This window comes from Anguilla rostrata, chromosome 1 (assembly GCF_018555375.3).
Source record: "Anguilla rostrata isolate EN2019 chromosome 1, ASM1855537v3, whole genome shotgun sequence".
Classification (NCBI taxonomy): Eukaryota; Metazoa; Chordata; class Actinopteri; order Anguilliformes; family Anguillidae; genus Anguilla; species Anguilla rostrata.
This window is the reverse complement of record NC_057933.1, coordinates 54,901,311-54,922,850: the sequence shown is the minus strand read 5'-3', so window position 1 is coordinate 54,922,850 and position 21,540 is coordinate 54,901,311. Positions and strand designations below refer to the sequence as shown.

Here is a 21,540-nt window from a genome sequence, read left to right as displayed (position 1 = left end):
AGCAACCACATTATCTCATACAAAGTTATTGTTATTCCATAAAGAACAGTCATATTGTTATTCAATAGTGATTAGTGGTATTGATATTCTGCCCCTTTCCCCCAAAAACGCCCCTCATGGACCCAGCCATTGCTGACCGGGCGGGGACAGTCCGGAGGGGGGGGGGGGGGGGGGAAGCGCTACCTTGGACGGGAGCCCTGAGGTAGACGTGCCGTCCGACGGGCACCTGCATGTGCGTCCCGCGCGGCAGCCTGAAGGCGAACAGCCGAGTGTCGTGGGTGACGTCTGTTTTACACACCAGCGCGCACTCCCGGTAGAACACCCCTGCAGACCACATCAATCAATAAACGCCACAAAAATGAGGAAAAGCAAAGGAGTGCACCCACCCATGACTTTCAGTCTTGCCTCATTTTTACATAGCTTTCTTTTTGTGCACTGCAGAGTTTTGTTGATTGAATTTTCACATGTACTACATTCATATTTGAGACATTTTGTTTCTGCATTCTGTAGAGTTACTATATATGAACTCACATTTTTATTTAATTTATATGCTTACATACAATCAGGAAAAAGTGTTAATCCCGCAAAATGGCAGCCGTTTCAAAACATCTTTAGGCCCCTGAAACTGTTAAACTATGCACAATAGCATGTCAAACAATCGCTTTTATTTCTGCTAATGCACAAAGACTGGCTGAAGGACGTATGAGGAGAATTGGAAGCACAAGCCCGTAAAAAGCCTAACTGAACCCTTCTGAGAATTACTGTGCGTGACGACCTGCCGACTGTAATCTGGCCTCGGGCTGTTTCGGTTCAGCGAGCACACTCTCTTTCGTCTCCGCAACAACACACCGTTCCACAGGCTGACCCTGCGCCCATTCCTCATTCAGGCCTGAAACGCAGCTTCCGGCAGGGCCACCGTGGCCTCAGGCAGGTATGAGTGGCCAAACGTGGGCTGTTTTTAGCCCCCAGTTAAAGCAGGCCTGGGAGATTCCACTGGCTGGAATACAGCTTGCAGTTTTTGCACGCACATCTCTTTACCAGATTTCATGGCAATAAAGCACGCCGAAATGAACTGAGCAGAAAAGAGTTAGGAAAGCTACGTATAGCTGCGAACGTAAAAAGAGTAAAACCGTAAATGGTCGGACAGACCTTAGATCATCATTTATTACAAACCTAGCTTAAAATCAAACAAGAAATGGTTAACTGAGCATTAAATGACTGCTTTTCAATGGCTATCTCAGCCTCCAGACATCAAATTCAAGTGGTTTGAACTAGAGGGTAGTCCATAAGCACACCATGAAAAATTCTGCACAAAGGAATGATCCTAAAATATGTTCACCAATCTTATAAAACACAACAAAACAAATGGAAGGGCACACTAATTGCTGTAAATGGGCATGAATATGTATGACAATATTATGGGAAAGAAATTCATAATTTGAGATGTGTTGTTATTTCAACAGCATCATTGTTAAAACTTACTATTATTTATTTCATAGTTTTTTGTTAATCTTCAGAAAGGGGGAGAGCGAGAGAGATAAGCAAGAGAAAGCATAAGAGAGAGTGAGAACGAGACACATTCAGAGAGATGGGCAGACAGACAGAGAGAGAAAGAGAGCGAGAGACAAAGAGATTTTGTCACAGTTCCTGATAAACAAGAATGGTGAAGGACTCACAGCCCCACTAGCTGCACTGTAAGTGGCAACCTGCCATCGATACAAAAGCGCATTGACTGTCCACATCTGCAGTTGATTGCTATTTACATACTGCATATTATATGGCTCAGATATGGCAGTATGTGTATGTTGTTGTTTATGTTGTGTATGTAAGAGAAAGAGAAAGAGAGAGAGGGAGGCACATCCAGTAGTGGGCAGAGGGGCAGAGCGGAGACTCACCCTGATCTGTCCTCCGCAGAAAGGAATCATGGGATTGCAGAGGCTCGCCCAGCTCGTCCCATTTGGCCCTCACAGCCTTCCGTAGGCTCACCTGCACCTTGCCCACCGTGCTCAATGTCTGAACTAGCAGCACAGAGAAAAACCATGAGCGCCACAGTGCGGAGAGAGCAGAGCACTGCCTTCACCCACCACCCCAGCAATGTGGTCTCCATCAAACCCCACTCTAAAGCCACCTGCTCCTGTCTATCAAACCCACTGTAGCTCCAGCAATGTGCAAGCTGTGAATAAGAGCAGGTGCTAGCAAACTGCACCTGTACATAGGGGCAGGTCTTCATTTTTACCTATGACTGGACTGGCCTATCCTCATTCTGTAGCTTCTGAGACTGCCATTTCTGAGCTATGGCCAAAGGAAGGCACACACTAATCACATTTAGAGACTTTAATACAAGGGATATTATTGTTTAAATGTATATGTGTGGACATCACTGTGATAGTTCCCTTACATATCTACATACAGTATTCCTGTGCCACAGTACTAAACTGCATTTGAAGTCAGTGCAGATTGAATGCAAATCAAAAACACAAGAAAGAAACAAAGTAAATGACTGTAGCTTATGAGCGCTAGACTCATGCGGTTTCATTTCCAAGATACAGAGCCTTGAGCATGTTTCAGGCACTGCATGTCTTTCTTTCGGGGGAGAGAGGGGCCTACAAAGGCTCAGATCAACAGTGCTTCACACCCAATCTCTTCCATCACAGCGTAAAGCAGGGCGAGCAATTCTGTTCCTCATTCGGTTCTTGCAATAGCTTGGAGCACGGGGGTCATGGTGAAACACGTGCTCCTGAATGATGGCTGCTACTGGGGGGCGGGGGGGGAGCTGGATTAGCATGGCTTTGGTGTCCACACTAAAATGCAGCAGTAATGCTGTAGTGATAGAATTTAGCTCGCAGCTTGAGGGCTGCAGGTTCAAATTCCAAGATACGGCATAGCTGACATTAATAGAAGCAAGAAGATTAGCCAGAATTGCGTCAAAAACATTCTGAAAATAAAAAATGAATAATACATGAAACAGAAGCTAAGTGATTAATTCAGGAAAATTGGAAAAGAAGTGTGTCCATATTCACTTTTGTTCACATATACAAGAAAAAAATACCACTTATGTCTACGTTTAAGAAAAAGATTTCTGACATGAGTGTAGATTTAGTATGATTAGATTTTAATAATCGTTTACTTACTGGTAATACTCTCTTCCACTTCCTGCGACAATCCTACAAGAAAAACAAAGTTTTATTTGATCATGCTACATCTTACAAAGCACACAAAAGTGCTGCATGGTCCAAACAACGAAAAGCACCCAAGAGCGACCAACCGTGGAGTCATGCAGAAGGGAAAAGGGACAGGAAGAGATTTTGGAGCAGGGAAGTCACTCACGGAGGTGGAGGAGGTAGGAGAGCTTTCCCAGGAGCACCTCCACCCGAAGAGCACCGCCCTGCAGGTCAACAACTGTACAGCCCGAACTGGGGATCTGTGGGGGGGAAGAGAAAGGGGGGGGGAGGGAGAGAGGGTGAGAGAGAGAGAGAGGGATGAGGGCCACAATAACATCTCTGTGTTGTTATTCATTCCAACCGCCAAAGAACCTGAAAGAAGACTATTATCTCTAGATTCCACCCAGTGCTCAGCTGTCATTGATCCTGTCGCAAGATGTTTTTCATATTAAACATATGAGGCCGTTACCTTCCGTTTGGTGTACACCACAACATTGACCACTGCCTCAGTTTGGAACCAGTCGAACCTGCCACATAAGAAAAGATGTTAGAAAAATAACGTTCCTCTTCTCAGTCTGCAGAGGATTCAGCAGCATTATGACTGTGCCTGATTCAGCAGCATTATGACTGTGCCTGATTCAGAAACATTATGACTGTGTTTGATTCAGAAACATTATGACTGTGCCTGATTCAGCAGCATTATGACTGCGCCTGATTCAGAAACATTATGACTGTGCCTGATTCAGCAGCATTATGACTGCGTTTGATTCAGCAGCATTATGACTGTGCCTGATTCAGCAGCATTATGACTGTGCCTGATTCAGCAGCATTATGACTGCGTTTGATTCAGCAGCATTATGACTGTGCCTGATTCAGCAGCATTATGACTGTGCCTGATTCAGCAGCATTATGACTGTGCCTGATTCAGCAGCATTATGACTGTGCCTGATTCAGCAGCACTATGACTGTTTGATTCATAAACATTATGACTGTGTTTGATTCAGAAACATTATGACTACGCCTGACGTGGCTGAGAAATGAGCTCAGCAGGCATACCGATGGTCCAGGTCTATCCCCCATCTCTCACTACAGCTTCTCAGCACTCAGGAGACCTGGTGACTGTTGTTTGGGTGACTCATCAAAGAGCCCTTTTGCTGTCATGCATTCGCTTAGTCACTCCAACCCGCAAATGCCAAGACCACCAGAGCAGGTTTTGGGGGTTATGGACGGATGAAATTATTGAATTTGCAGCTTGTCAGTGAATTAATTTAAGGCTTTTTATAGTTTTATAGATTTTTTTTTGTGTGGCATTTATATGAAAATTGTGCCAAAACAGGAAATGGAAGACCGTATCTTTATACCGACAGTTAAAACCAGCTGCTGCACCATCAACTCATAAATTTGACAGACTTGTGAAGCACAAAATCGACAGGGAGTTCCTGGATTCAACACACAAGTCTGTTTCCCTCTGCCAAGTTTTATGAACATCTTTTCAAAAAATGAGATGAGAGATATTCAGGGACAGAGGACTGAATGAAAACACTTGCATTTTTTGCCAGCCCTGAACCCTCTTGCTCTCCATGAATGAGTAACATAACCAGACCATTTAGAAAGCACTTGTTATTATAAATCCTCCTTACATGACAAGGACGACCGTTTTTCATGACATCATAATCACCAACCTTCAACTGAAAAAGCTTACCAAGTACGTGCATTCCTCACCTGCTGAATTTGCCCTTCTAATATAGAGGGAGAGACTCCTGGAAGATGTGTCTCCATAGTAACAGGAATACTGTCATTTGAGTGACAGATTAAGAGTTTGAGTATGTACCTGAATGCATCCGTGTTCTTTTCTTAGGTTACAAGTGCAAACGTCTGCGTATCTGCGCCTGCGTGTGTGAGCATGTGTAATTATGTGTGGTTATGCGCACATATCCCTAGGTAGGTCCAGGTGATGTTGTGCAATCAATAATATTGATTTATTTGTATTCAAAAATATGACAGAAATCTCATTTTAAGTTCTAAAATACTGTCAAAATTATCATTACAAAAACCAGCATTTTCCTGTCCATGGAAACAGAGCATGGCCATTGTACAATGTGTGCGTGAACCTGTTTATAGTAAGACCATAAACTATTGTATATAAAACTATTGTTATGTTATAAAAGAAGAAAATGGCGAGCATTGTTGGGCTGAATGGTCTGTTCTCGTCATTATGTTATGTTATGTTATGAAAAAGACTACAAGGGAGAAACTTTAGCTTAGAAAGAAGATACATGGCAGGCCTCACATTGTTTGGACACACCCACCTGGGCCGGTGGTCTTTGGGAGGGGGCGGAGCCTTGGGTGGAGGTGCCGGGGAAGGTGGCTCCAGGACCAGGGAGGGGAAAGCAGGGGGCAAACCTGAGATGAAAGAGGACAGCAGAGGATTTACATCTGACAAAGGTTTCCTCAGGCCATAACAGACCACAGCTATAGACGATATACAGAACTGTGGGTCTGTGCGTTTGTCTGTCTATCTTTGTGGCTTTTTGTTTGCGTGTGTGTGTGCGCACGCACGCATTTGTCTGCCTATGTTTGTGGCTTTTTGTTTGCGTGTGTGTGCGTGAGACAGTGTGAGTGTGTTCTTGTATGCGTGTTTCTGTATTTGTGTGTTTGTGTGTGAGACAGTGTGAGTGTGTTCATGTATGCGTGTTTCTGTATTTGTGTGTTTGTGTGTGTGTGTGTGTGTGTGCGTGCATGCTGTTCTATGGAAGTATTTCACATGTTCTCACCATTCACTGGAAGGCTCTGTTTGTCAGAATTTAACTGAGCTGCAAAGGAAACAGAAACAACCATGAAACCTTCCACCGCTAATAAGGAGAAAACACAATGATAGGAAATATTCCCTGATGCCCATCTCCGTGCTCGACATGCACCTCGCAATCTGTTCCAGCCCGTCTTATTATCTCCCTTCGCTGACAGGAGCATCGGGCGCCTTGATTCCCTGTACAGTGTACTCATGCGTACGCTACTCATGAAACAGGCACCAAATAAACAGCAGTGGCGTTGCTAGTTATGTAAAAAAAAAACAAAAAAAAACTGTAGAACTTTAGAAGATAGAAACACCCCTTTGGCCAGGCCGAAAGGCAGAACCGGAGACGTGGCTGCTAGCATTTTCCTGCGGGTGCGGGAGCGTATCAGGTTCCAGTGGCACGGACCAGCGTGCAGTTATTACAACAATAAGGAGGCAGTGAGGAAGCGCGACTACAGGGGCCGCACTTCTGCCGCACGCTCTTAACCCGCTGCTCACCGGCTTCCATTTCGCACTGAGGGGGAAGCCACACGAGTGCCGCGCCGCCGCCTCGCGCCGCGGTTCAAAGCGCTAACGAGCGCAGAGGGCCTCTCCAGACTCCGCTAGCGCAGCGCTGCGCGAGCGAACGGTTACACCCAGCCGCAAATCAGCCCACTGCGCGCCCGCGCCGCGCAGCCCTTCCCCGGGAACACGTGAACCTCACTTCCAGTCAGCGGGTCCCTTCGCCACTCAGCCCGCGGGCACACCAGTGGCGGTTATGAACATACTTACTTACCTTAATAACACGATCCCTGGACCCATCCGATTCTCTACTGCTCTCGTGGGTCAGTGCACACAACTATTGTCGACGATGAAAAATCTCAGCGCATACGCACACACACACGCGCACACACACACACACACACTTTACCTTTAATAGAGGCCTTGGCCTTGACCGCCATCCTCCCCACTAGGCACTCCTTGAGCATGGACTCATAGTTCACCCAGCGGTGGACCTGCACGCACACACACACACAACGGCAGCATTCATTACCATTCTGCTACTGTCTACACACATCTACAGGTTTACAATGAACCGTGCAGAATGTATCATACAAGTATCAGCATTCATTACCATTCTGCTACTGTCCACACACATCTACAGGTTTACAATGAACCGTGCAGAATGTATCATACAAGTATCAGCATTCATTACCATTCTGTAGACTGCTACTGTCCACACATCTAGAGTTTAACAATGGAACCATGCAGAATGTATCATACACATATCAGTATTCATTACCATTCTGCTACTGTCTACACACATCTACAGTTTTACAATGAACCTGCAGATGTATATACAGTATCAGATTCTTTACATTCGTAGACTGCATGTCACAATCTGATTAAACATGACATGCAGAATGTATCATACACTACATATTCATTACCATTCCACTACTGTCTACACACATCTACAGTTTTACAATTTGGGATACTGTAAAATATCCCACATTGTAAAATGGAGCTTAATGCTGAAATGCTGAAAAATATAAGGGTATTTTATTAAATAATTTAGTGGTCCATAGCCTTGTCAAACAAAAAGCCGAGCTTTGGCTGATGAAAATATATTCTTAAGTTTTTACTTTCCAACATCTACTGTCTTGAGCTTTACTTAGAAATACATCCTGCAACCACATTAATAACTAGCTTCAGAAACATGTAAATCAGATTGCAGTCAGTATCAGGAGATATAGGGGTCATGCTATTAGCATAGATAAAAATCATTTCTAGATGTGTCTCGTGGCGCAGCCTGTAGAGCACTATCCACATGCTCTCTACACTGTTCTGTCTAATAAAGCCGAAGGGAGGAAAAAAAAAAAAACCATTTCTAAAAATCAGCATGTGTAATTTTGCAAAAACCCTGGAGTGAAAAGCCATTGTGGCCTCTAATTTGTAATTTAAAATGTCCCTTTTGAAAACTGTATTCAATTATTAGCACTCGCAAGCATTCTCCTGCATGTGCTACTGTAGCATCTGAAGGGCAAACCAAGGCACACGGCCACACGCGGAAATTCATTATCGTGGCTCCCCGCCGTATCCGCACACAGCTCCGCACACAGCTCCGCACCGCGGCGCTGGGCTGGCTGGGATAAGCCGCGACCTGCTGCTGTCGGTGATAAGCCTGCCCGCTGACATCCAGCCCCACTTTAACAGGAGAGAAATCCGCAGAGCAAACAGCGTCGACAGCACGGATTCATTCACCAATCACATGCTTTTTTACTGGGACGCTGATGGTGGGCTCACTCTCATATGAACATCAGGGGATTACCAGCCTTTCAGACCTTCACAATGAGCACATGAACACACACACACACGCGCACACACACACACACACACACACACACACAAACACATACACATACACACACACACCTACACACCTACACACACACACGCGCACACAAACACACACACACACAAACACATACACACACGCACGCACACCCATACACCCACACACACAAACACATACACACACACACAAACACATAGACACTAATAGAGAAACACACACACACACACTCACTCTCTCACACACACACACAGTCACACTCACACACACACATACACACCCACACACAAATACAGAAACACACATGCATGAACACACTCACTCTCTCGCACTCGCACACACACACACACACACACGCACTCGCACTCGCACACACACACACACACACACGCACACACACATTCACACGCACACACACACACTCAGAACAGCATGTCCTCTCCCATTGGTCTGCCGTGTTCAGTGTGCAGGTGCGTCACTGGCTCACCTGATCAAACAGGTCCGTTCCGTCAGCACCTGCAGCCTTCATGAGCTCGTCTTCCCCCCCGGGGTGGTACTCCATGTAGGGGCTCACGTTATACACCATGCCTGGAGGAAAGGGTCACACACATCACCCCACATGGATGCTCATGTTCAGTTATTCCACAGATCCAGCGACCGCATAATGTGCTCCATTTCAAATCGAATATAATTTTACAATGCATCATGGCCGGGAGGCATCACTGTTTACCAACAAAAAGCAGGACTGTCATGAAAACAGGCATTTCAAAATATATATCTGCTTTATTCTATTCATACAGATGAAGAAATATGCTCTATTTCAATGCATCCGTTTTTTACATTAATAAACGGAGCCAAGTTCAAACACAGTTGTACATGCACAGCCGTGGTGAGAAAAAAAGACTGAGCAGTACCCGATAAGTAAGCGATTCATCTCGTAACCATCCCTTATTGATGCACACACACACGCACACACACGCACGCACACACAGACACACACACACACATAGCACATAACAATAATTATGCACATGAATACATGACACAACACAATACCATGGCCCTTGTGAACATAAACCGTCTGTTTCAAGATGCAGAATGCATTAATGTGCTCCAATTTATAGCTGTTAATTTGTTTTTCAAGGACCAATTAGCAGAGCTGAAGAATACACAGTGACGTGTGACCACTATAATCACACTATCGGGTTGCTGCTGCACGACTGTTAGCAAGGCGCCCTCTGCTGGTGGAAATGAACAGTGCAGGAACTCAGATTGCTACTTAACACAATCTTACCAAGCGGTGGGCAATTCCACTGTATACAGGCACCAATCACCGTGACACCATTAACTCAACGCGGCTTCACTGGTATATCAGAGCACAGCAAAAAGCTTAATAAGGCTTCACCTTCACCTGTCACCCATGAGCTTAGCAAGTCAGACAGACGGTTGCATACATCGTTAGGCTTAGTAAATAATTAATGCCAGATGCTGGCACAAAATCTGATAATAGATACTGGTCTCCATGCCCACCCCTAATCTAACCCAACAAGTATTCAGAATCAACTCTGAATGACAATGTACGAGTGTTCTCATGTTTCTTATTGCTAAGACCGCCTTTGCTATTAATTTCTGAGAATTTCATGTAACCCATAAGATAAAAGCAAGAACTAAAGTATATCTTTATTAATGTCTGTTAAAAAGAATCAATTTTGTGTTCAATTGAACAACCATACCGTAACCTCAGTTCTCATATACAGATGGAGAATTCTCTGTGGAGAACATGCGAAGGACACAGCATATGCAGCCTTTGCTCCTCCGCAGAGGAGAAGGGCGGTGGGTGAAAAGTGGCAATATCCAGCACCTCACATGTGCAAGCAGAGAAGCTTTCAGGTATAAAGCCTGGATTGGGCACAGAGGTCACTAGGAGGCTAGTGCCAGCAGCAATGCTGTCTTCACAGAAATCTCTCATCTTTGGGCTCAAACAGCCAAAGAGACAGAGTAGTAAATCCCAAGGAGGAACGCGCTTTTAGCAACAGGCAGAGAATGGTGAGCCCCCTTCATAGGCCTGCAAATGAGGGGGTGCTGGCCCACTGCATAGTCTTTGAAACCAGCATGACAAGCAGTGATAGCTGCCAGGTAGACTTTAATGGCATTCCCTTTACCCATAAGGTTCTGTAAAAAGCACAGCACGTCAGTAACAGAGCACTGGTAAGGCACTGACTGACGAGGGCACACCATCTTTCAAACACCTGCCACTTATTGTCATAAAGCGACCAGGTAGAGGGCGCTCTCGTGTTCTGGACGATTGCAACCACGCAAGGTTATGCCTCTCATTGGCCAAGCCCAAAGCGCTATTCGCTCCGGGCGGGGGCGGTGCATTTCCCCGTTGGCCTGAGACAGCAGGTCCATGCGTAACGGGAGTGCGCATGGCCGTGCATACAGGAGAGGGATCATCTCCGCCAGCCACGGCGAGTTCGGCCATCTGGGTGCTATTAGGATCAGTGTCAAACTCTGTTCTGGCTAGAGTGGGAGAGATGTGACCGAGGTGGGGAAATGCATACACGGGCACATAGGGCCATGGGCGGGCCAGTGCGTCCAAGCCGAGAGGTGCCTTCTCGTCCCATAGCGAGAACAACACAGGACAATGGGCGTTTGTGTGAGAGGGAAAGAAATATACGACTGCACGGTCAAATCTCTGCCATAGCATTTCCGCAGTCTGGGGATATAGACGCCATTCCCCGCACAGTGGGTTTCCCCCTCACGGCAGATCCCCACCCGTGTTCACAATACCTGGAACATGGGTCGCGCGTAACAACAGAAAGCGGCAGCTGCTCCAGACCAACAGTCAGCGGGCTAGACAGTGGAGCTGGAGGGAGCGCACACCACCTTGGCCACTGGCGTATTCTACCGCGGTCGTGTTGTAGCAACGGACTAGCACATGATGTCCCCTTAGACAGGGAAGAAAATATCTGAGAGCAATCCAAACGGTTAGTAGCTCCAGATAATGGATGTGACCTGAGTGCAGCTGGGTTGGCCATGTCCCATTCACCATGTGTCCCACCAGAGTGCCCCCCCCCCCACCCCACCCAGAGAGGGATACGCCTGTAGTCAGGACTGTCCTCATGAGAACGGTCCTGAGAGGGGTTCCCTGAGTGCAAAAGTCTGCTTTCCCAAGAACACAGAGTTGCAGAGCACTCGCGTGTCACCGTGAGACAGCGATGGAGATCGCCCACGGGGCTGAGATGGAGGGACGAAACCCACCTCATAAAGCCCCTCAATCTCAACAGCCCCACTGGCAAAACCTGCGAGGCTGATGCCATCAGCCCCTGTAGTCTGAGGCACTGAAGCTGCACTCCTGAGCCCGGTTTGAACTGAGAGAGACAGACTCTGAGAGATAAGATGCGGTCCCATGATAGGCGAGCTCGCATCGAGACACAGCTCAGTCCCAAGAACGTTACATTATTTGAAGAGAGAGATTGCTCTTGGGGAGGTTTACTCTGAAACTAAGAGATGACAGATGTGTCAGAACTAGCTGAGTGTCCCGCAGAACTCTGACTTTCAAATTGGCAATTATCAGCCATTCGTTTATATAAGTCAGTACTCTGATCCCTGTTAGTCTCAAAGGAGCCAGACCCGCCTCTACACAAAGACAGAACACCCGTGGACTGTGTACTCGTAACAAACACCGAGATGGGCGAAGTGTAGAAATTTCACGTGAAGGGGATAAATGCCTACATGGAATAAGGATGTGAACCAATCATTCTGACGCACTAAACATGAAAGAGTGCTGTACAGTAAAGAAGCTAGAAAACGAGGGCAGCAAGCAAGCAGAAAAGTAGCTTATTAGCGCTGACATTAACTCTAACCTTTCACAGCCAGCTGAGGCCAATCCAAGGATATATCCTCCAGCAGACACTTAAGTGACAAGGTTCTTGCAGTGAAATGCAAGGTCAAGGCTGAGAGCAGAGTTTTGGATGTTCACAAGAAGCAAATGTCAACTGAGGAGCAGTAGCGCTGCAGTGTCCTATATGCTCCTCCAGGAGGGCGGTGGATTTCGAACACGAGATGATGAAAGAGAACTACACTTTCCACAATATGGTGCCTCATAATAGCTTTTATGATTCAATGTTAATAAGTTACCAGCTGGTCATGCATCTTGCACCTTAAATGCAACTATATACATTATTACTTCACAGTACAACTGAACTATATCTCCACATTTAGAGATTACCAGATAAATCACTAATTTCACAGACAAACAAACAGTTGTGTATGAAATGTCAAACATGAGTAAACCCATTCTGCACATTATGCAAAAGATCACTGCAAACTGCTATTAGACTTCTCTAAATATGTTTCCCTTTCAGACACAGAAGTACAAACATTTTCTGTAGAGGTACTACTTCAAAAGTAGATTAAATACAGATCTATATACAGATTAAGTGAGCTAAGGACATTGCTTTAGAATACTGACAAGTGGTAATTATATTAAATATAATAATAAAATGGGGCACTCAGGATTTTGATGGGAGAGTAAACCCCATAATGGGTTGACCTTCAATAAACTGTCTATCACCGACTTCTTTGAACCAATCCAAATGATTTGCAGATAGGAGAACATAATGATTGTCTCAAATCAGAATGTTGGCTCAGCCCATTTCAGGTTTCCGTAAAATTCACTCTCCAATTTCAGACACTGGGCAGGTGAGGCATGATATTTCTTAAAACACGAAAAGGAAAGAGATGCTTTAAATTCCAGTTCCAGCTTTAAATTTAAATTCAGTGTATCTTCGTCGTTATCCTTCCTCACAGCTCCCACAGAAAGCACCATTAGCGGGTGAAGCAAAAGCGGCATTATTGGACCCCGCTAATAGGCACTGCTGTGTTTTCTAATGAACTCATTCAACAGTTGATACAATTCTTTTCTGTAACAAGCTAACTAATGCCACTGTGCATAGTGGTTCATTTGCATTGCTTCCTGGACACAAAGAAATTTGACAGACTGTGCTTCGGCTAAGCCTACGAGAAGCAATTAAATAGGGCTAAATTGAGCCAACAAAGCCCAATCTACTCAAAATGTTCCTGTCAGGCCAAAGCAGAGTAATCCACCTTGCCTTTTACTTAATTAATTTCAGTTTTGTAGCAGAACGCCTCCTCTAGCTATTTACTTCCATGACTGCTAAACCGTTTACTTGTGTGTATGTGTGTTTCTGCAAATGATTAAAAGCTGGTCTAAATTTTTCTATGTGAACATGTATGTGTATGTGTGTGTATGCATGTTTGTGTTCCTGTCAGCCTGTATGTTGTATGTACAAATGGATGTGCATGCTCTTGTGCAAGTGGCTGTGCATGTATTTTTGAGAGAGCATGTGTGTGTGTGTGTGTGCATGCTCATTTCCCACCTCGTATGCAGGTCCAGCAGTCCTCCCGTGTATTGTGTTTTCTAAGCTCCTCCTCCGTTACATCTATCAGCCGGCCCCTGAGCCCAGTCAGGTCCCTCCCACTCTTACTGAAGCGGATCCAGTCCATCAGACTCCGACCTGGCTTCAGCGACACCTTCGCCAACACAGAGAGCATGATGCTGATCACATGACCGTTAGGATGACCTTCATGGACCTCAGTACAGCACTTCAATCATGTGACCAACAGTTTTACTTTCAGCAGCACCTTCAGATGGAACTCACATGCATTAAACACTGCATGGGTCATGTGACTATGAGAATGACACAGTTCCTTTCAGTGGCACCCAAGGACCACCACACAATACCCCATATGGAAGGATACATTTCAGATACTTTAATAATCTTAGCTATTTCAAATAGCAACTCAAAACATAATAGTTCTACTTACTACAACCAGCTCAATATCTGCTCAATATCTGCTGTACATGGTCAATGACACAACAGAAAGTATGTGTGTTATATTCAAAATAAACAAAATAATTGGAACATTTCCGGAGGTGATCCAACCCATCCCCCACAAACCCCTAAGTGTGCAATAGACCGCAGTCATTTTTCACTGTAAAGTGATGCAACACAAAGCTTTCACCAGAATTATTTCAGCTTCCTGTACACTGTCATGTAAGAAGTCCCAGCCTGTAACAAATACTTTTGCCACCAGGGGGCCAAGTCACTATCCACTGCAGTAGCAAAATTGCATTCTATCTGGTTTTTAGCATGAACCCATACACACCAGCCAGTTACCTCCAATAGAGCTTAAGTTTGAGTACTACGTACAAGAGGTTCGTATTTCAGTATGGAGAAACTACAGCGTAAAATAAATATACTTAAAGTTAGTGCACCATGGCAACAGTAGGACAGGTGATGGTTTCTATCAATACAGCAAAGGGCTCTGAGAAGGCATGCAATATCCTGCATTTGAGCGTGTCATGGAAATGCATGGTGCATCCTCCGGGGTATATCAGGGTGAAAACTGGATGATCAAACCAATTTTAATTACCTAAAACTTTAAAGACAAATTTTAACTATGAAATTCAACCAAAATATATATATTTTTTAAAACACACAACCAAAAATTAATCTCAAGCATTAATTTCCCCCTGCATACCTTTGCCAGAAAGCCTTGCCACAAACTTTTTTTTTTTCCCCCAAGGAGCACATGTGCTACTAAGTTGAAAAATATCAGAGCACACAAATACATCCCAATTAGTAGATGTGCTCCTACACACCCCAGGAGTAAATGCTCCTAAAACGTGAGCACTGTTGAGCCCTGGTCTATCTAGGAAGCTGTGGTAGACCACATGTTGAAGATGTTCCATATTATGAGCAGCTTTTTAGCTCTGTGTCTGTATCCATCCTCTGTAGTTACGTCAAGATCAGTTCAACATAATGTACTGTACTGTCAAACTAAAGAAAAGCAGCGTAATGTAAGATGTCATGCATGTCACTATGCTAGGCAGCTAAATATTTTCAATACTGAGCATTACCAAGCTAGCCAGTCAAGTCAGTAAGCTGTCAAAATCAGTTCAGGGGAAATAACTTGTTAGTTCACCACAAATGTACACACCTTTTCACATTCTCAAATAGCTAGTCAACTTGAGCTAACTCCAAATTGTACACTTACTTTGTTTCTCCCCGACGGAGCAACTCGCTGTTGCGAGCTGGGGGCAGGAAACGACTGTGACGGGATGTTCAGCATCTTGACTTTTCTGAAACACCACCAATTTCTGAGAAATTCTAAACGATAAACTTTGAATTAGTTAACGAAACTTAAAAAGACTACTGACACAAAACCAATGACTGAAGTGTGGTAACCGTTTGTCCGTAGTGGAAATGAAACGTCGTTACGAAATGCCGCTTTTGTCGCCAAGCTAATGAAAACACGAGAATAAATACAGCTACAAAGTCAGCTAGCTAGCAAACAATTCACAAAATTACCAGAACGTGTGAATGGTGGTTGTCCAGTCAACTAGCTAGCTGACTACCCGGTAGCTAACTCACTTAACTATCTTCAAGTTCCATAATTTACCATTTCGGCTTATGACGAATTCATAATTTATGAAAATGAATCAGCAAACTAGACAGCTTGCTATATAAACACTCTAAACACTTGCCGGCCAGATAGGCAACTCTGATTTGCAGTTAACGTTAGTATTTTCTTGCGTATAACTTCCTTGTTTTTAACATGACACAATTTAGTGCGCGTTTCTTGTCGCACATGTATGACGACACCAAAATCGAATTTAGACCACGTTGGTAGAGGAATATCAGCTTGGCAAGAGAGGACAGCGACCTCTACTGGAATGTTTGAATGCATCGTTGGATGTTGAACAATAATAAGCTAAACCTCTGTGTATAAAAACAAGAGATTAATTCATATCTTACCTATGTGCTCTTTTTTCTATAGTACATATGAAACAACCTAAGCTTGCTTACATAAACGTTTTTGAGCAAGATTGTGGACCAGACTACCAACTCAATCAATCTGAACATGCTACCTATCATGAGGTAAAATATTACATGTGTAAAAAATAGGAGCTCTGGTTTGGACTGAACATTACGGACACCTGCTGTGAGGAAAAGTAGATGAGGCTTCTTAAGCTTTTCATGATGAATCTGGGTTTATGTTTTCCTCTGAGGTTATTCTTTTTAAAATAAACTAGAAGCAATGCATCAGCTGGGAGGCCTGTAGCTGACAGAATAGAAATTGATCAAATATTAAAACAGATTTATTTTTTTTTAAATGATGTCTATTGCCCTTGTTGTTCTGATCTCTGTTGTCTGGGGACACTCTCTTAGTTAAGGGAATAAAGAAAAATGTGGCACTGCACAATCTTGAGGATTGACTTCCTCACACCTTAGTGACATGATTTATTTTTTTCAAATAGTGGAATATTACAGTGACAAGTGTCAATGTGGATTATATTTTATTTGATCAATTTACTAAATGTCACTGTTGTGCTATCTATTTTTTTTAAACTCAGCCTGATGGAAATGCACTCTAACTGAGGCTTTGGACTACTAATATTTCCAAATTTCCATATGTATTTATTAACTCATACTTATAGCATTGCATTGTGAATATAACTATGGAAGTCCCATGAATACCAATGAAAGGTTATAACATGAAATATGGCTGAATATTCACTGCAAAGTGCTTAACACAAAAAAAAAAATACATTGATAAGAACCCAATGATATAGCAAGGTAAAACAAGGCAAATACAAAGCATGACTAATAAATATTTTTACACAAAAACATGCCCTATCTCCAATGTGAATATAGCCTGTAAATCATTACAATACTAATTGATTATACATATATTCCCGTTTTGTCAAACAAACCCCCCCTCCCCCAGAAGGGGTGTGAACTATGGCAAGTGACATCTCCGAACAGACAAATGGTCCAGTGCCAGCCTGATGGCTCACACTTTCGGAAAAAGCGCTCTACACACACTGCAAGGGAAACAGGCCCTTCTGTACTGATACACTCTGATCGAAGGACAGATTAAAATGGATTCTGTTTGTCAATGATCATATTCTGATTCACCCTAAATACCTTAACACATTTGCAGTGTTGCAAACTATTCTGCTTACCGATAAATTAATTATTTATCAGAATATTATATATATATATATATATATATATATATATATATAAAACGTACTATAATACTGTAAGTGCCACACAAGACGCTATAACCTAACATACAGAACCCATGTCAGTTAATTTTAATAAAATAGCTTGAGGAAACTAATTGCCTTGAAATATTTGAGTTTAACTGCTTATTCCGTTCATGCATATTTAGCTCTAAATTTAACTTGAAATAAATGTGTTAAAATTGCAGGTGTCTGAGGTGTATATTATTTTTGTAAACGTAGTTCTCAGGCTACAACTTCATGTGATAACTGAAATTTCTTAATAAGTATGCCGAAAAGAAACAGTAATTTATTTTGAGTTAAAATGACTTTAGCAAATTAACTTAAAACATGTTCATTATTTTTGAAAGACATTACAACTTCTAATGTAATCCCTGGAGCATAAAGAGTGGATAATTGTCTTTTTTAATGAGCACATTCTATGTTGAATGAAGGATGGTTTACTTTCTTAAAGCCACATTACATCAGATACACATATAAAATGAGTAATCCAAATTAACTGTGAGTTTTTATAAACTAAACAAGTGCTCAGACAACTAGCACTATAATGTTCTGTGGTACATGGTTCCATTTGAAAGATGTAACACTTTTAATTGTTTTTAAATGGGTGGATCTGCAGCTGAAGTCCTTCAATATTGAAAGAGTTTTTAAAAGTTGGTGACAAGCCAAACTGGCATTGTCTTATAAATCTTAAACCCATGTTTTCAATAACCTCACTCAGTCAATAGATTGTTTGGAACAAAAAGAAACATACACTTGGTTCTCCAGGACCACTGTTGGGAAGCCCTGCAGTAGACCACAGGCCTCAATTATTTTTCATAAACATTTAGGCATGTGCCACCATTTGTTCGAGATTGGGAGGTGTGACTTGACCAACACTTCGCCAATTTGCGGCGCGTGGACGTGACAAATTGTTTACACGCGGACACTTCGACACGTGTGCTCTGGCAAATATATAGAAGCACACGGTCGAAGTCTGTTCACTTGCAACTGGCATCCTCTATTCTCCCTGGACTACGTTTCTCCGCAAATCGCGTCTTCTTCTTACACCATGGACAAATGTATTGTTCAGACTACATTCACAAGTGGAAATATCATGGGATACACAACCGGGCGGGCTGAGACAAACAGAAGGTACAGATTTTTTAAAAATATACTGACGGAATCAACCGGGCTTTGCCATTCTATGCATGTTTGCATATTCATACGCGACTGAATTCATCATTCATTCATCTGTCTTCTTTCTCCAGTCGGTCTCTTCACTTGTGGCGACCCTGGACTGTCGCAGCCCAAAAGAAACCGAGGACCGTTTCATATAAGGTAAAAGGAAATCGTGTTCATTAAATGTTTTATATCGCATTCTTAAATATAATATAAACAAATAATAGGGAAATAGCTCACACATATTTATAGTTTGTGCTGGGTTATAATAGACCTAATGCTACAAGCACGTTGAGATTTACGTTAGAATATGTTATTTTCTGTCAGAATTCCTGTTAAAGAGGTCGTTCTGGTTCACATCATCAAATATAAAATGACGAAGATGGCAGCCTGAACGATACAGTTCACACGCTTTTCTGGTACCGTTAGGCCTGTATTTGTTTAAATGAAAAAAAATAACATCTATTCTTTATACTTTGTAGCCCTACGCGAAGACTGATAAACATTCAAAATGTGACCGGACTTCACATCCCGTAAAGTAAGTAGACCTATCCTAATTAATGTGCACAACAGTGCGTGTTTGTGTTGCTCAAACTTTTTTCCAGTAAATGTCTATGTCGTCATTAGACTACGACACTAATTATTAATTGGCGTGTTTGTTTGTTTGCTGTCATTGTGTATTTATGGCCTAATGTGTGATTATGATGTGTTCTAGGTTGTTTTGGCCTAAATCCAAATGCTACGACTATCTTTACCAAGACGCGGAAACGCTTCTGCGGAATTACCCGGTCCAGGCCACAATCTGCTTCTACGAAGATTCATCTAGCGACGATGACAGCGATTCGGAGGACGAAAAGGACTTGAATTAAGAACTCATACTTCCTTACCTGGATTAATTGTACATATGCCTATATTTATAAATGTGCTGTGATACCAAATACTGAACTAATATATTTGCTGCTAATTTATTTTGTAAATATTACATTGTGTCGTTTCAGTTTGACCAAACGCCAGTGAACATTAAGATAAACTTGGTGTAACCGAAATGCACATAATCAAAACCTGAGAATATATTTTTGTGCGCATGTATTTGTAAATTGGTCTAATATTGTTGAAATCTATATGCATCTTTGGAGGCAAAATAAATTATTTCGAATGTCACCTTTTGTTTGGTATTTTCGTCAAAAATGGAAAGGGATGCAAAAAACCCTTTAAAAAGCTGATTCTACGAGCAATTGTCGAAAACTATTCAAGGAATTTGGGTCAAGCGTCCGTCACAGATGGTTCCACAAGCTATAATATAGCCCATTAAACCTGACCAATGAAAGCTACAAAATGTGAAATATGTTTCAAACAAATAACTTGGCGACTTACAATAAGCGCAGGCATATATATGATAAAAGCATAACACCCAATGTTTGGTTCACAAGATTACAGAACAAGTGAAACATGAAGTTGCAATGTATGCCTTCTTTTATAATGCGGGTTCCATTCAGTAATAGTCGCCTGATTTAAGGTAATTTTAGGCAAATTATTTTCATATGGTACACACACATACAATTTTGAAATCCTTTGAGTTGTCCGGTGAAGCAATAAACCCACGTTCAAAAGAATATGTGTTTAGAAAGGGAGAATTTCAACACAATAATAACCGTGGGTGACGCTCAGGTGCTCTGCGGAAGTGACAGTTCTCACTTGGCCAGAAGCTTAGATAAGAACAGGCGGCTGCTGACAGCCTGGGAACTCCAAGATAATTAGGTTAATCGCATTATTGCAGACCAGATGCACACAGTCATAACAAATACAATGTAATATAAAACATCTATAGAAGTAGGCTATAGAGCATTTCCCTACTATAAATAAATAAAAATTTTAAAATTATTTTGGAAAGATTTTTGATTATATTACACTAACAGACGTTTTAAATTGTCGAAATAAGGAGGCGAAAAAATCAATGGGCCTACCTGAAACACAACTAGAGAAAAAGGTAGCCACAACGGTTAAGCGGTTCCCAGGTCTTTCATCATCATCGTCGTCGTCGTCATCATCATCATCATCATCATCATCCATTTCCTTTTCTTCTTTCAACATTAAGGTGCCTTGAAATGGCTAGCAATGATATATGTTTATTATGCCTTCTCAAAGAAAGGTAGCCTATCGAAAGGAGTCGTTATACAATTTCCGTACGTCCTGCAGAGGGATGCGTGCTGGCGCTTTCAAGCCTCGTGAAGATCACCAATCAACAGAAAGCTCAAATTGAACAGTTCTTCTATGTTAATATTCTGTTCTGATGTAGACCTGTACAAGGTTTCCTGACAGGTCCGTTAACAGAATATATGTTAACCCTAATACCCTCTTTCATAAAAGCTGCTTAACAGACATAGGCCTAATCGTTTTAGAAGACACGTATTTGACGCGTAACGATCAGTGTCAGCGAGTTTTCAACATAAATTAATTATTCTATTAAATTGTTTATATTTCACATCAGATCAGAAAAAGTAATGCAATGTATACTGATCACATCCCTTCTGGGGGAGGCTGGGGGGGTTGGTTGTACAAAACAGGGGAATATATGTATACACATATATTTATTACATACAATTCTTTTTTAACTGTTTTTTTTTTTTCCACCGGACAATTATAAATCCCGGAAGTCAAGACATCAAGTCAATGTATCGACGCCCTAATATACACAAATGCGTGACTGCTGGGTCGACCCTTTCCTGACCCAGCAGTTCTCAGGGTAAAGTGAGACTTTAAAGTGTAAAGGGGGACCGAGCAATAGACTAGTTGGGGTGTGAAAATACCCATTCAGTCGGAGTGTGAGTTAGCACGCGTCCTCGCCATGAGTTACGTTAACCCAACTGACTGGATTGCACCACACCTGTCCATATGTAATACCAATGTGTTTTGAAGAAGCCTATAACTACCTCTAAGCGAATGTCACTATTCATTTAAAAAGTTAAAATTG

At 42.6% G+C, this 21,540-nt stretch overlaps 1 protein-coding gene and 1 long non-coding RNA gene across 5 annotated transcripts in view; one reads left to right on the top strand and one right to left on the bottom strand.

Annotated features, from left to right (window-relative positions):
* LOC135259139 (cytochrome b5 reductase 4) overlaps positions 1–20,903 on the bottom strand; it is a 32,358-nt gene extending 11,455 nt beyond the window's left edge. The window contains exons 1-12 of one of the 4 annotated variants that reach the window (XM_064343113.1): positions 20,534–20,903; positions 15,374–15,486; positions 13,693–13,846; positions 8,778–8,878; positions 6,866–6,950; positions 5,936–5,974; positions 5,471–5,564; positions 3,631–3,688; positions 3,328–3,421; positions 3,132–3,164; positions 1,896–2,018; positions 184–324 (exon numbers count right to left, since the gene is read on the bottom strand). In XM_064343113.1, coding sequence (XP_064199183.1) covers positions 184–324; positions 1,896–2,018; positions 3,132–3,164; positions 3,328–3,421; positions 3,631–3,688; positions 5,471–5,564; positions 5,936–5,974; positions 6,866–6,950; positions 8,778–8,878; positions 13,693–13,846; positions 15,374–15,486; positions 20,534–20,660 — 1,162 coding nt within the window. In that variant the 5' untranslated portion in view covers positions 20,661–20,903. Of the gene's footprint in view, positions 1–183; positions 325–1,895; positions 2,019–3,131; positions 3,165–3,327; positions 3,422–3,630; positions 3,689–5,470; positions 5,565–5,935; positions 5,975–6,865; positions 6,951–8,777; positions 8,879–13,692; positions 13,847–15,373; positions 15,487–15,687; positions 16,709–20,533 lie in introns of those variants that run through there. The other 3 variants (XM_064343142.1, XM_064343130.1, XM_064343122.1) reach the window with 3 other exon arrangements.
* On the top strand, positions 18,198–19,107 carry LOC135259152 (uncharacterized). Its single transcript, XR_010331212.1, has 3 exons — positions 18,198–18,542; positions 18,659–18,728; positions 19,052–19,107. It is a non-coding gene; the product is annotated as an uncharacterized LOC135259152 (long non-coding RNA).
* Positions 20,904–21,540: the final 637 nt, after the last annotated feature.